The following is a 12,869-nucleotide window of genomic DNA, read 5'->3' on the forward strand; positions in this document are numbered from 1 at the left end:
GTCAAGTCTCCCTAACACTGCTACTGCCTACTGAGTGTGCTCTAGTGGCTGCCTCTCAAGCGCTTTGAGTCCAGCAGAAGAAAGGCGCTACACAAATACTGGAATAAAACCTGTCTTTTCATTCATCTCACTCTGCGCCCAACTCACCAGCGGCTTACGCATATGTCATATTCATTTGAGGTTGTATTTACTTAATTTTATGACCTGCTAAAGTCCAGATTTTTTTTTTAATGTTCATGTTATACAAAACCTTAGAAACAAGAGAAGGTGGACTTTTCTTATCTAACAACTGCATGAACCCTATACAGTACTTTTATTTGTACTCCTTTGAATTCAATACTCAACCAACAGGTTCTCGTACAGCTCCGTAATGCAAAAATATTTACTTCTGTCACATGCCTTCCAACCACCAGGAAAAAATGTAAATAATGGCTAGACCAGGTGAATTAATGATTACCTTTTCTTTTTTTTATATATATAATTTTTTTCTTCTTTGTGAATTTACTTAAAAACATACCTGTCAATATCCCATTTTCATTTTAACTCCATAAAATGCCAATATTGTAATACATTCTAAAATCAAAATGCATGTATGTGAGATCTACATTTCGTCCTAGAAAAATTGCAATTTGAAAAATTGAAAATTGAAAAATTTTCTATGTAACTGTCAGTTACAGCAAGCATTAATAATCTGACAACTCAAACTTAATAACGGGTTTTAGACTAGATTGAGGCGCTTAGTACAGACTGGACAAAATACTGCTTTATACTCCTAACTGAATTGCCTGATGAAGTGGGGTCACGCCTACGAAACGCGTTTCATTATTGTGGAGTGTAACTAATAATTCTTCCTGATTCATGGAAGCAGACATAGGGTTAAACATCCTGTGCTTTCAAATGAACTTCTCTGCCATCTCTGCCATGGCAGTCATGTGACACGGGAGAGACCAAATTACAACTTGTGATTAGACAGAAATGAGGGTGAATTAGACGGGCTGAACGCTCTAAATACTTTTAATAGTGCATTTTCTGTCTTCCTTCTGTCATGTGCAAGAGTTCAGGTCCACTTAAACCATCTTATGCCTTATTTAAAGGGGACCAGAGGGGAGAGACATGAGGAGGCTGACCTATATATGTCCTTTTGAAGAATTCACATTGCCTGGCTGTCCTGCTGATCCTCTCTGCCTCTAATACTTTTAGTCATGGACCCTGAACAAGCATGCAGATCAGGTGTTTCTGACAAAAATCTGACTAGATTAGCTGCATGCTTGTTACAGGTGTGTGATTCATAAACTGCTGACGAGAAAGATCAGCAGTACTGCCAGGCAACTGGTGTTTGTTTAAAATGAATTCAATATGGCAGCCGACCTATGTCTCTTACCTTGGGTTCCCTTTAAGGATTTTATGCGAGAATCAGAAAATACTTTGTGAATGGGGCCCGGAATGTGAGGTGAATGTCAAGATTCTATATAATTGTTTTTGGAAAAGCAGTTGGCAACTAAACCCCAGTTTTCAAGGGTGGGAATTTCATGACCCTTTTTTGGAAATTTCCTCTGACTTCCTGTTTGGACCGAAGTCAGGGGAAGACTTTCTGATGGCAGTGTGTCAGTGAAAACCACAGTATTCAAAACAGGCGAGAGGAAAAGGCTTTGGCCACAATTCTTGTTGAATTAAATTTCCTGGTCTTTTTTGTTAAAGGTGGATTATGAGAGTGAAGAGGAAGGGAACCAAGAGGATGAAGACCATCAAGATGAGGAGGCTTCACCCCCTCAGGAAGCAGATGAAGAATCACAGCTTCGTACTGAGGAGGAATCCACTTCCGTACCCCCTGCAGCTTCCAGGCGGAAAAATAACCAGAGCGGCCTAACCAAAGACGTGCTGGCAGAAAACCGGATCAATGACGTCCTCAGTCTCAACACGGCAGTGGAGGACTACTCCTATGATACCGAGAAGAGCTTGTGGTGTGAGGTAACCGATTTCTAGTCAATCATGTTGTTGGTGAATTGTGAGCACCTTCCTGGAAACCATTTTGTGATTAGCTTAAAGAGGAACTGCAGTTAAAATAAGGCAATGAAAAAAGTGCTAATTTTTTTACAATTATTTATCAATGATTTAGTCCATGTTTGACCATTGTAAAATCTTTCCTCTCCTTGATTTACATTCTGACATTTATCACATGGCGACATCTTTACTGCTGGCAGATGATGTCAGTGGAAGTAGCTGCTGCTTGCTTTTTTGGCAGTTGGAAACAGCTGTTATTTCCCACACTGCAACACGGCTCCCACAGTGTGATGTCAGCACCATGGTCCTAACATCACACTGGGGGAGGGGTTTCACCACAATATCAGTCATACAGAGCCCCCTGATGGTCTATTTTAGAAAAGGAAAAGATTTCTCGTGGGAAAGGGGGTATCCACTACCGATTGGGATGAAGTTCAATCCTGGGTTACAGTTTCTCTTTAAAGTACGAGATCTTGTATTGCGCATGCGCAGGACACTCCCAGCGGTGGGAGTGTGATCGAGGACGTGAACCACCAGGGCCTCGAGGATGCAGTGGCTATTGACTTGCTTAGTAGCCAAAAATGAAAGTGAGTCGCTGCGGGGGTCCGGAGGATGGGTTTGTCACGGCACGGGCACAGGGCGGCTGCAGGGGACCGGTAGAAGCCCCAGGTAAGTTAAACTGGATTTTTTAAAATTACTTAAGGTCTCCTTTAAAGAGAAACCATAACCAAGGATTTAACTTCATCCCAATCAGTAGCTGATACCCCCTTTCCCCTGAGAACTCTTTTCCTTTTGTGAAACAGATCATCAGGGAAGTCTCGCTACACCAGAAGTAGGGTGAAAAATTAAAAAACTCTTTATTCTTAATCCAACATCAGTGTAAAAAAGCTCACGCGTATCGGAGCATAGAATGGCTCCTTAATCATAGCTTGCAGAAACATGTGTTACACAGATTAAATAGTGTAAGGCCACTCCCAGGGGGGGTGTGCACATTGGCCTTAAAGTTGTATACATAGTTATAAAAGTGGTATAAACCATTAAACATGTATATAAAATCACTGAATAATCAATTGGTAGAACAATTAAAAACACAGAAACAACATGGCATCAGTTAACAGACTACCTATGTATCATTATGAAGTAGAGAACAAGCAGCATGCATAAGTCTCAGTAAATTCATTGTAATAAGGAAGCTGGTATAAGCCTATGTGTTAGATGTAAGCAAGAAAGGGAGAAAGGAGGGGAAAAGGACACAGCACAAGGGGGAAAAGGAAGAGGAGCCCCGCCAAAGCACAGACTACTTATCATAGAAGGTATTGAGGTCAAGTTTTGAATTGAGCCCCATGGGGACACGGGTCCCCAGTTTCCATATCCAGAAGGCTTCTCGTTTTAATAATCTACCATATAAATCCCCTCCCCTAGGTGAATGTGTCAGCCTTTCTATGCCTTGAAATTCAAATCCGGACATATTACCTGAGTGAGCATAGAAAAAGTGTTTAGAGACACTGGAGGCGTGACTAATGTAAGCAACATTTCTGAGACACCTTCCAGCACCATTATAGTGCTCTGAAATCCTCTGACGGAGGGGACGGGTAGTACATCCCACGTATTGTATCCCACACTCCATGCAAGCGACCAAATAGACAACATTTTGAGTCTGGCAGTTAATATACTGTTTCATGTCATAGTCGCTGTGCCTGGAGAACGAGACAACTTTACGTGTTTGGTTATGCACTCGACAGTAGCGGCAGGTGCTGTATCCGCACCTGTATGATCCTTTGTGTGTTAGCCAAGTTGGTTTAGGCCTATCCTCACTCCGAAACAGGCTGGGGGACAAACTAGTACCCAAGGTGGGGGCCCGGCGTGAAGAAAAGCCGCAGCCCCCATCTAACACCTTATACAGCTTGGTTTCGGAGTGAAGAACTGGCAGATACTTTTTAATGATGCTAACTACCTGATTGTACTCAAGGCTGTAGGACGTGACAAAGTTGATGCCTCTGTTGGATTGGTGGTCCCCACTGTTAACCCTTGGGGCAAGTAAAGATGTTCTAGTTCTCTGTGATACTCGATTTTTCTCTTCTGTAATAAGATCCTTCCGATATCCACGACAACGAAGTCTGGATTGTACCAAATTTAGCTCTGTTTGTAACTTGGATGGATCTGAACAGTTCCTGGCCGCTCTGATCATTTCTCCATATGGGATGGACTTCAAAGTGTGTTTGGGATGGCAACTCGTGGCAAGAAGCAACGAGTTGCCTGCACATTCTTTTCTGTATGTTCTAGTCTGTATCCTCCCCGATGCCACATGGCCACATAGAGAAAGATCCAAATAATTGATTTCTGTGGCACTATGTAACATCGTGAAGGACAGATTCAAATTATTTGTATCACAGTACATGAGGAATTTAGGAAGATCTGTCTCCGGGCCCCTCCATACCAGCAGCAGATCATCTATGTACCTGGCATACCAAAACATAGAATTAGAAAAGGGGTTTCGCTCTCCAAAGATGTGGAGCTCCTCCCACCATCCCATGTACAGGTTTGCTAGGGATGGGGAGAACTTAGCTCCCATAGAAGCTCCACATCTCTGGAGATAAAACACTCCATCAAACATAAAATAATTTCGGCTAAGCAGATGATCTACCGCTAGAAGGAGGAAGTCACAGACAGTCGACGAAAATGATCCATATTTTCTGATGTGAAAATCTACAGCCTCAAGGGCTAACCTATGTGGGATGGAGGAATACAAAGAGGCCACATCCATTGTGACCCAAGTGAAGGATGACTCCCATTGTAAGGATTCCAAACTTGACAGTAAGTGTGTAGTGTCTCGTAGGAACCCTGGGAGGCGGCACACCAATGGTTGGAGGCACCCGTCCACCCACCGTCCAAGACGCTCGCCCAAGGAACCTATGCCAGCCACAATCGGGCGGCCTTTAGGTGGATTATCAGGTTTATGGACCTTGGGCAAGTGATGGAAGACAGGTACAACGGGCGCCTCCACCAAAAGGTAGTCCCTCTCCTTCACACTGAAAACCCCCAAGGAAACTCCTAGATCCAGTAATTGTCCAAGTTCAATTTTAAAACGACTAGTTGGATCTGCGGGTAGAACCTCATAAGTGGTAGTATCCCGCAATTGTCGTAGTGCCTCATCTCTGTATGCTGTCGCATCTAGGACCACTACAGCCCCACCTTTGTCTGCATTGCGAATCACTATCTCTTTATTATCTTTGAGGGACTGCAGTGCTTCCTGTTCCTGTTGTGTCAAGTCTGAGGCTGCTCTGCCAACTATTTTTATCTGCATAAGATCTCTTTCCACCAGATCTTGGAAGGTGTCAACTACTGGGGTGCGGGCCTGAAAGGGATAGAAGTGGGGATTAGAAGTGGGGATCCGCAGACTCTGCCCGCCGGGCTGGAGGTGATGGTCGCCGAGAAACAGGCTTCTACAAAATGGCCGCTGACACAACATACCACGCCGACAGCACATCCGCTGAACCAGGCGCAGGGCGGAAGTGACGTCACCATCTATAGCCTACAGAGCCAGACGCAGCCGGCGTCTCCGCCTCCTCCACTTTGGTCCTCTACAGCGGGAGACGGTGTATCGCAACAGCGGGAGCAGGCAGATGTTTCTCACGCTCCAGGCAAAGCACAAGGAGCCACACTACTTGCCATGGCAGAAAGTCTGAAACAATGCCTCAAGAGCGGCACCGATCAAGCTACCAGCAACGTGAGTAATGGTTCTCATTCTACTAGACATGTTAACAGAAATTTGGAGGACTGGATCAAGAAGGGAGCCATCCCTAAATCCTCGCATGTTAGAGAACTTATCAGGGGGTTTACAGCTGCCAATGAGGAACATAACATAAGTGCTCATGCTGTCTCTGACTTTTCTCCCCACGTTAATCCCCAGGCCCCTGTTTTGCCTGACACACTGACCCAGAGAGACAATTGTGGACTATCTAAAGAGCATGTTTCAATCCAGGATCATTTGTTAGAGCCCTCTTTGGCCACACAAGAAAATGTCCTTACTAGTCAAGAGACCACTGATATGGAACCTGACTTTGCATTAGATATTCTTGGCGAACTTTTGATGTATCCAGATAAGATAGATAAATATATGTCTGTTTTTTCTAAAGAACCAGGGATACATAATAATGATCCTGCGATAAATTTGCAATCTTCCATTTCAGGTTTGGAGTGTTTGCTAGATAAGGAAACACGTCTGTGGTGGGATATCACTACCCTCAAACCCTATATAGCAGAGGGAATGATCCCTAGAGGATTACGTATTAAGAAAATTCCCACTACAATTTATTCCAATCAGTTCATAATAGAATGGAACCAGGTGTTAACCGATTGTTCCATTCGTCTTATGAAGCTGATTATAGTGTATGAGGAAAGAAAATTAGCTGACATCAAGGTTCAAATATCTGATTCCAGGAGAGAGTTAAATAAACTCTCTTCGTTTGAACATTTTGATGAACTGACTAATAGAATGAAGGATAACATCACCAAACTTGAGAATCTCATTATGAACACTAAGCGGGTGAAATTTATCAGAGACACTGGAAATTATAAGAACAATGTAGTATACGAGTGGGGTAGATGGGAAACTGTACATAGATCTCCTAGATCAATTCTTCGTAAACCAAATTACAACAAAAGAGTCAGTTTCAGTTCTGCAGACAGCACGGGTTCTGCTTCTGATTCCTCAGATAACAGGCAGAACAGGGTACAGTCAGTCTTCTCTGGCACCCCCAACCGGCAGGGGGGGGGACCAGCGCGGACGGGCAGCACAAGAAACCCCCCCAGGGCAATTGACCTATTATCAAAGACCGAGGAAATCGGGTCGGAGATACAGGAGGAGAGGGGGAGAAGGACCAGGAGGGCAGGTCGTAAGACATGCAAGGTAGCACACACTTCCGATATTTCTAATGTCATCAATTTGTCTGGAGTAGATCTCTCTAGGGCTCATGTTTCCCTACTTTCCAGGGGTCTATCCTATGCACCATCACATCATTTCGATGTGTTCAACACTATGCTGGATGTAAACAAATTTATGAGGAATTTATTGGTTAGGAAACATTTTTTGGAGGCGGAGGAGTTGGAAGTTGGGGATGGGGTGGCCCCGGGGCCCTTTTCTGCCTCGGGCGCTGGGCGGATCCCTCCATTCCAGGAGGCCTCCTCCATCCTCATGTCGGAACAAACGTCCAGCCTGAGTGATGGCCCAGCTCCCGGGGCAGCCTCTAATCCCCACTTCTATCCCTTTCAGGCCCGCACCCCAGTAGTTGACACCTTCCAAGATCTGGTGGAAAGAGATCTTATGCGGATAAAAAAGGTTGGCAGAGCAGCCTCAGACTTGACACAACAGGAACAGGAAGCACTGCAGTCCCTCAAAGATAATAAAGCGATAGTGATTCGCAATGCAGACAAAGGTGGGGCTGTAGTGGTCCTAGATGCGACAGCATACAGAGATGAGGCACTACGACAATTGCGGGATACTACCACTTATGAGGTTCTACCCGCAGATCCAACTAGTCGTTTTAAAATTGAACTTGGACAATTACTGGATCTAGGAGTTTCCTTGGGGGTTTTCAGTGTGAAGGAGAAGGACTACCTTTTGGTGGAGGCGCCCGTTGTACCTGTCTTCCATCACTTGCCCAAGGTCCATAAACCTGATAATCCACCTAAAGGCCGCCCGATTGTGGCTGGCATAGGTTCCTTGGGCGAGCGTCTTGGACGGTGGGTGGACGGGTGCCTCCAACCATTGGTGTGCCGCCTCCCAGGGTTCCTACGAGACACTACACACTTACTGTCAAGTTTGGAATCCTTACAATGGGAGTCATCCTTCACTTGGGTCACAATGGATGTGGCCTCTTTGTATTCCTCCATCCCACATAGGTTAGCCCTTGAGGCTGTAGATTTTCACATCAGAAAATATGGATCATTTTCGTCGACTGTCTGTGACTTCCTCCTTCTAGCGGTAGATCATCTGCTTAGCCGAAATTATTTTATGTTTGATGGAGTGTTTTATCTCCAGAGATGTGGAGCTTCTATGGGAGCTAAGTTCTCCCCATCCCTAGCAAACCTGTACATGGGATGGTGGGAGGAGCTCCACATCTTTGGAGAGCGAAACCCCTTTTCTAATTCTATGTTTTGGTATGCCAGGTACATAGATGATCTGCTGCTGGTATGGAGGGGCCCGGAGACAGATCTTCCTAAATTCCTCATGTACTGTGATACAAATAATTTGAATCTGTCCTTCACGATGTTACATAGTGCCACAGAAATCAATTATTTGGATCTTTCTCTATGTGGCCATGTGGCATCGGGGAGGATACAGACTAGAACATACAGAAAAGAATGTGCAGGCAACTCGTTGCTTCTTGCCACGAGTTGCCATCCCAAACACACTTTGAAGTCCATCCCATATGGAGAAATGATCAGAGCGGCCAGGAACTGTTCAGATCCATCCAAGTTACAAACAGAGCTAAATTTGGTACAATCCAGACTTCGTTGTCGTGGATATCGGAAGGATCTTATTACAGAAGCGAAAAATCGAGTATCACAGAGAACTAGAACATCTTTACTTGCCCCAAGGGTTAACAGTGGGGACCACCAATCCAACAGAGGCATCAACTTTGTCACGTCCTACAGCCTTGAGTACAATCAGGTAGTTAGCATCATTAAAAAGTATCTGCCAGTTCTTCACTCCGATCCCAAGCTGTATAAGGTGTTAGATGGGGGCTGCGGCTTTTCTTCACGCCGGGCCCCCACCTTGGGTACTAGTTTGTCCCCCAGCCTGTTTCGGAGTGAGGATAGGCCTAAACCAACTTGGCTAACACACAAAGGGTCATACAGGTGCGGATACAGCACCTGCCGCTACTGTCGAGTGCATAACCAAACACGTAAAGTTGTCTCGTTCTCCAGGCACAGCGACTATGACATGAAACAGTATATTAACTGCCAGACTCAAAATGTTGTCTATTTGGTCGCTTGCATGGAGTGTGGGATACAATACGTGGGATGTACTACCCGTCCCCTCCGTCAGAGGATTTCAGAGCACTATAATGGTGCTGGAAGGTGTCTCAGAAATGTTGCTTACATTAGTCACGCCTCCAGTGTCTCTAAACACTTTTTCTATGCTCACTCAGGTAATATGTCCGGATTTGAATTTCAAGGCATAGAAAGGCTGACACATTCACCTAGGGGAGGGGATTTATATGGTAGATTATTAAAACGAGAAGCCTTCTGGATATGGAAACTGGGGACCCGTGTCCCCATGGGGCTCAATTCAAAACTTGACCTCAATACCTTCTATGATAAGTAGTCTGTGCTTTGGCGGGGCTCCTCTTCCTTTTCCCCCTTGTGCTGTGTCTTTTTCCCCTCCTTTCTCCCTTTCTTGCTTACATCTAACACATAGGCTTATACCAGCTTCCTTATTACAATGAATTTACTGAGACTTATGCATGCTGCTTGTTCTCTACTTCATAATGATACATAGGTAGTCTGTTAACTGATGCCATGTTGTTTCTGTGTTTTTAATTGTTCTACCAATTGATTATTCAGTGATTTTATATACATGTTTAATGGTTTATACCACTTTTATAACTATGTATACAACTTTAAGGCCAATGTGCACACCCCCCCTGGGAGTGGCCTTACACTATTTAATCTGTGTAACACATGTTTCTGCAAGCTATGATTAAGGAGCCATTCTATGCTCCGATACGCGTGAGCTTTTTTACACTGATGTTGGATTAAGAATAAAGAGTTTTTTAATTTTTCACCCTACTTCTGGTGTAGCGGGATTCCTTTACTGCAACAATTGGACTTCTAGCACCTTGATTCCCATGCTCCCAGCTAAGTATATACGTGTGTGTAGCAGTCTTTCCCCCCTTTTTTCTGAGTTTCTATCAGAGAAGTCTGTATGGCTGATATTGTGGTGAAACCCCTCCCTCAGTGTGATGTCAGGACCATGGTTCTGACATCACACTGTAAGAGCCTTGTTGCATTGTGGCAAATAACAGCTGTTTACAACTGCCAAAAAAGCAACATCTCCTTCCACAAACATCACCTGCAAGCAGTAAATATGTCTCCATGTGATACATTTCAGAATGTAAATCAGGTAGAGGAGAGAGTTTACAATGGGCAAATGTTGACTAAATCATGCATAATTATTGTAAAAATAAAGCACTTTTTGTTTCCTTCTGTTATTCTCACTGCAGTTCCTCTTTAAGTTCTTTAGCGGTCCACACCACACATGACTGTGCTTCCTGCCCACTGCCCCACCCACCTGACACTGCTTCTACCCCAGACTGCAGGCCCATCACACACAATAAGAAGGGGACATAGAGGACCCCTAAAGAAATGTGGGATGCAGCTCAGATGCACACGTAACGGTTTACTCCAGGGAGGTTAGACAATGTTTACAACCTTCAATGTCCCTATGAGTGTAACCGGAGGAGGAACTTCATAGGATGGACTCCAGGACTGAAAGGAGAAAAGACAAAACACCAGGAGGACCAATATAGTGTAGTATTTATAGCACTTGGATAATTGAGGCCAACCACAGTATAAGGCATGTGGAGAATTCTGTCTCCGCATGGATTCAATCAGGATTGTTAGGAGAACAGTGAAGGGAGAGAGGACTTCGCTGATTGCTGCGGGTGCCTACGGTGCAAGTGAGGTGCACGCTGCTGCTTCCACTACGCATACACTGCTAAAGGGCTGGTGGAGAACATGAGAGGTAGTCCCAGACTGTGTGACACCATTATTAGTATTGCTGGGTCGTTCGTACATTAGAAATTCGTGAGTTGTGGACTACCTGTATTCCATTGAAATATGGCTGCCCCTGCTGTGTGGCTATAAAGGAAGCTACCGTATATCCTTGTGTACAAGTCGACCCCAATATTTGACCCTCTTAAGCTGGAATTTTAAAAGTAGAAGACCGAGAGCCCAATATAGTGTAGTATGTATTAAAAGGGAATGGAATGTAGTATGAAATGTAAGTATTATACTCACAAACCAGGGTTGCCTCCAAAGCAACCACTGTTCAGACAGGTGGGGAGAACAAGCCTGTCCCCACTCAGGATTAAGACGTCGCTCTCTGTGGATAGTAGGAAGCTGTAGGGTGGACCACCCTTCCACCAAGGGTGGACTTCTGGATGCGCAAAGATGTACAGAGGCGCCGGTAGGATAAAAGTTGCTAAAAGGTTTAAAATTGTTTTGGTTGCGGTGGTGGACCAGCCAACCATAAACAGACAAAAATGCTGTCAATTTTCAAAACATATATACAATTTATTCAATTACTCCCAGTAAAAGTCGCAAAGCGTTTCGCAGGCACGGACCCGCTTCTTCAGGCAATAAAGGACAGGAGCAATACACAGCATGTGGTCAAGAAGTTGTTTGGCACCTCTGAGAGGCACAGAGGTGCCAAACAACTTCTTGACCACATGCTGTGTATTGCTCCTGTCCTTTATTGCCTGAAGAAGCGGGTCCGTGCCTGCGAAACGCGTTGCGACTTTTACTGGGAGTAATTGAATAAATTGTATATATGTTTTGAAAATTGACAGCATTTTTGTCTGTTTATGGTTGGCTGGTCCACCACCGCAACCAAAACAATTTTAAACCTTTTAGCAACTTTTAAGCTGGAATTTTGTTCTGACTCAAGTATAAGTCTACCCAGCAAAGTTAATGGCTGCACTTGGGGACCAGGAGGAATTAACTTCCTTAGCGGTACCCCCGAGCTGAGCTCGGGGTAAGCCGCCGCGGAGGATATCTCAGCCCCTGGTGGGGCGATTCCTGTTCTGTAAAGTGCTGTACGCGCAGCTAGCACTTTGCTAGCTGCGCGTCCAGCTCGATCGCCGCCGGTCTGCGGCGATCGTCCGCACGCAGCGGCGGAAGAGGGCCCCCGCCAGAGCCCTGCGCAGCCCGGACCAATCAGTCCCGGGCAGCGCAAAGGGCTGGATCGGATGGGTCTGACGTCAGGACGTCGGCTGATGTCCATGACGTCATTCCGATCGTAGCCATGGCGACAGGAGAAGCCAAACAGGAGATTGCGTTCTATACGCAATCTCCTGTTTACTTTTGTTGCCGGCGGCGATTGGACTAGAGGGACACATGCGCCCTCTAGTGGTGTTTTATGTAGCTACCACTCAGGTAGCTACATGAAACAAAACAAAAAAAATTCAAAAAAAGTGCAATGCAGCCTCCTTGGCGGAAAAATTAAACCGCCAAGGAGGTTAACAGTTGCACTTGAGGAGCAGGAGGTGTTAATGACTTCACTGCATACAGTATTGCAGCCATCAACTCCTCCTGTCCCTTAAAGTGGACCTGAACTCTTGCGCAGGACACAAGGAAAACATAACAGAAATGCACCCTGTATGTATTTAGAGAGTTTATCCTGTCTAATTCCCCCTCAATTGTGTCTAATCACTAGTTGTAATTTGATCCTTACCCTGTGTTACATGACTGCCTATGGCAGATAAGCAGATAAGCCCATTTGAAAGCACAGGCTGTAAACCACATTTCTGCTTTCATGAAGTAGAAACAGTGCAGATTTCTTTTACAATTTGTATCAGCTGTAACAAAATTTTGGTTAAAGGGTATTATGTTGTTGTGTATCTTTAAGAGCAGAGAGGAGTTCTGAGTTCAGGTCCGCTGAGTTCAAGTCCACTTTAAAGGACTTATCAGGCAATCTAAAGAAAATGAGTGCTACTTACCCGGGGCTTCCTCCAGCCCCAAGCTCCCAGCATGTCCCTCGCCGCAGCTCTCCCTTCAGCCGTTCGCCGCAGCTTGCTCCTGGTCCCCGGCGATGACGTCGAGCCGACCTCCAGGTCAGCCTGTACTGTGCCTGCGCGAGCGGC

The 12,869-nt window shown here is 45.1% G+C and overlaps 1 protein-coding gene across 1 annotated transcript in view; it reads left to right on the forward strand.

Annotated features, from left to right (window-relative positions):
- POLR1A (RNA polymerase I subunit A) overlaps nucleotides 1-12,869 on the forward strand; it is a 190,202-nt gene that overhangs the window by 137,578 nt on the left and 39,755 nt on the right. The window contains exon 30 of the mRNA XM_068275444.1: nucleotides 1,699-1,968. Coding sequence (XP_068131545.1) covers nucleotides 1,699-1,968 — 270 coding nt within the window. The remainder of the gene's footprint in view (nucleotides 1-1,698; nucleotides 1,969-12,869) is intronic.

Source organism: Hyperolius riggenbachi, chromosome 1 (genome assembly GCF_040937935.1).
Source record: "Hyperolius riggenbachi isolate aHypRig1 chromosome 1, aHypRig1.pri, whole genome shotgun sequence".
Classification (NCBI taxonomy): Eukaryota; Metazoa; Chordata; class Amphibia; order Anura; family Hyperoliidae; genus Hyperolius; species Hyperolius riggenbachi.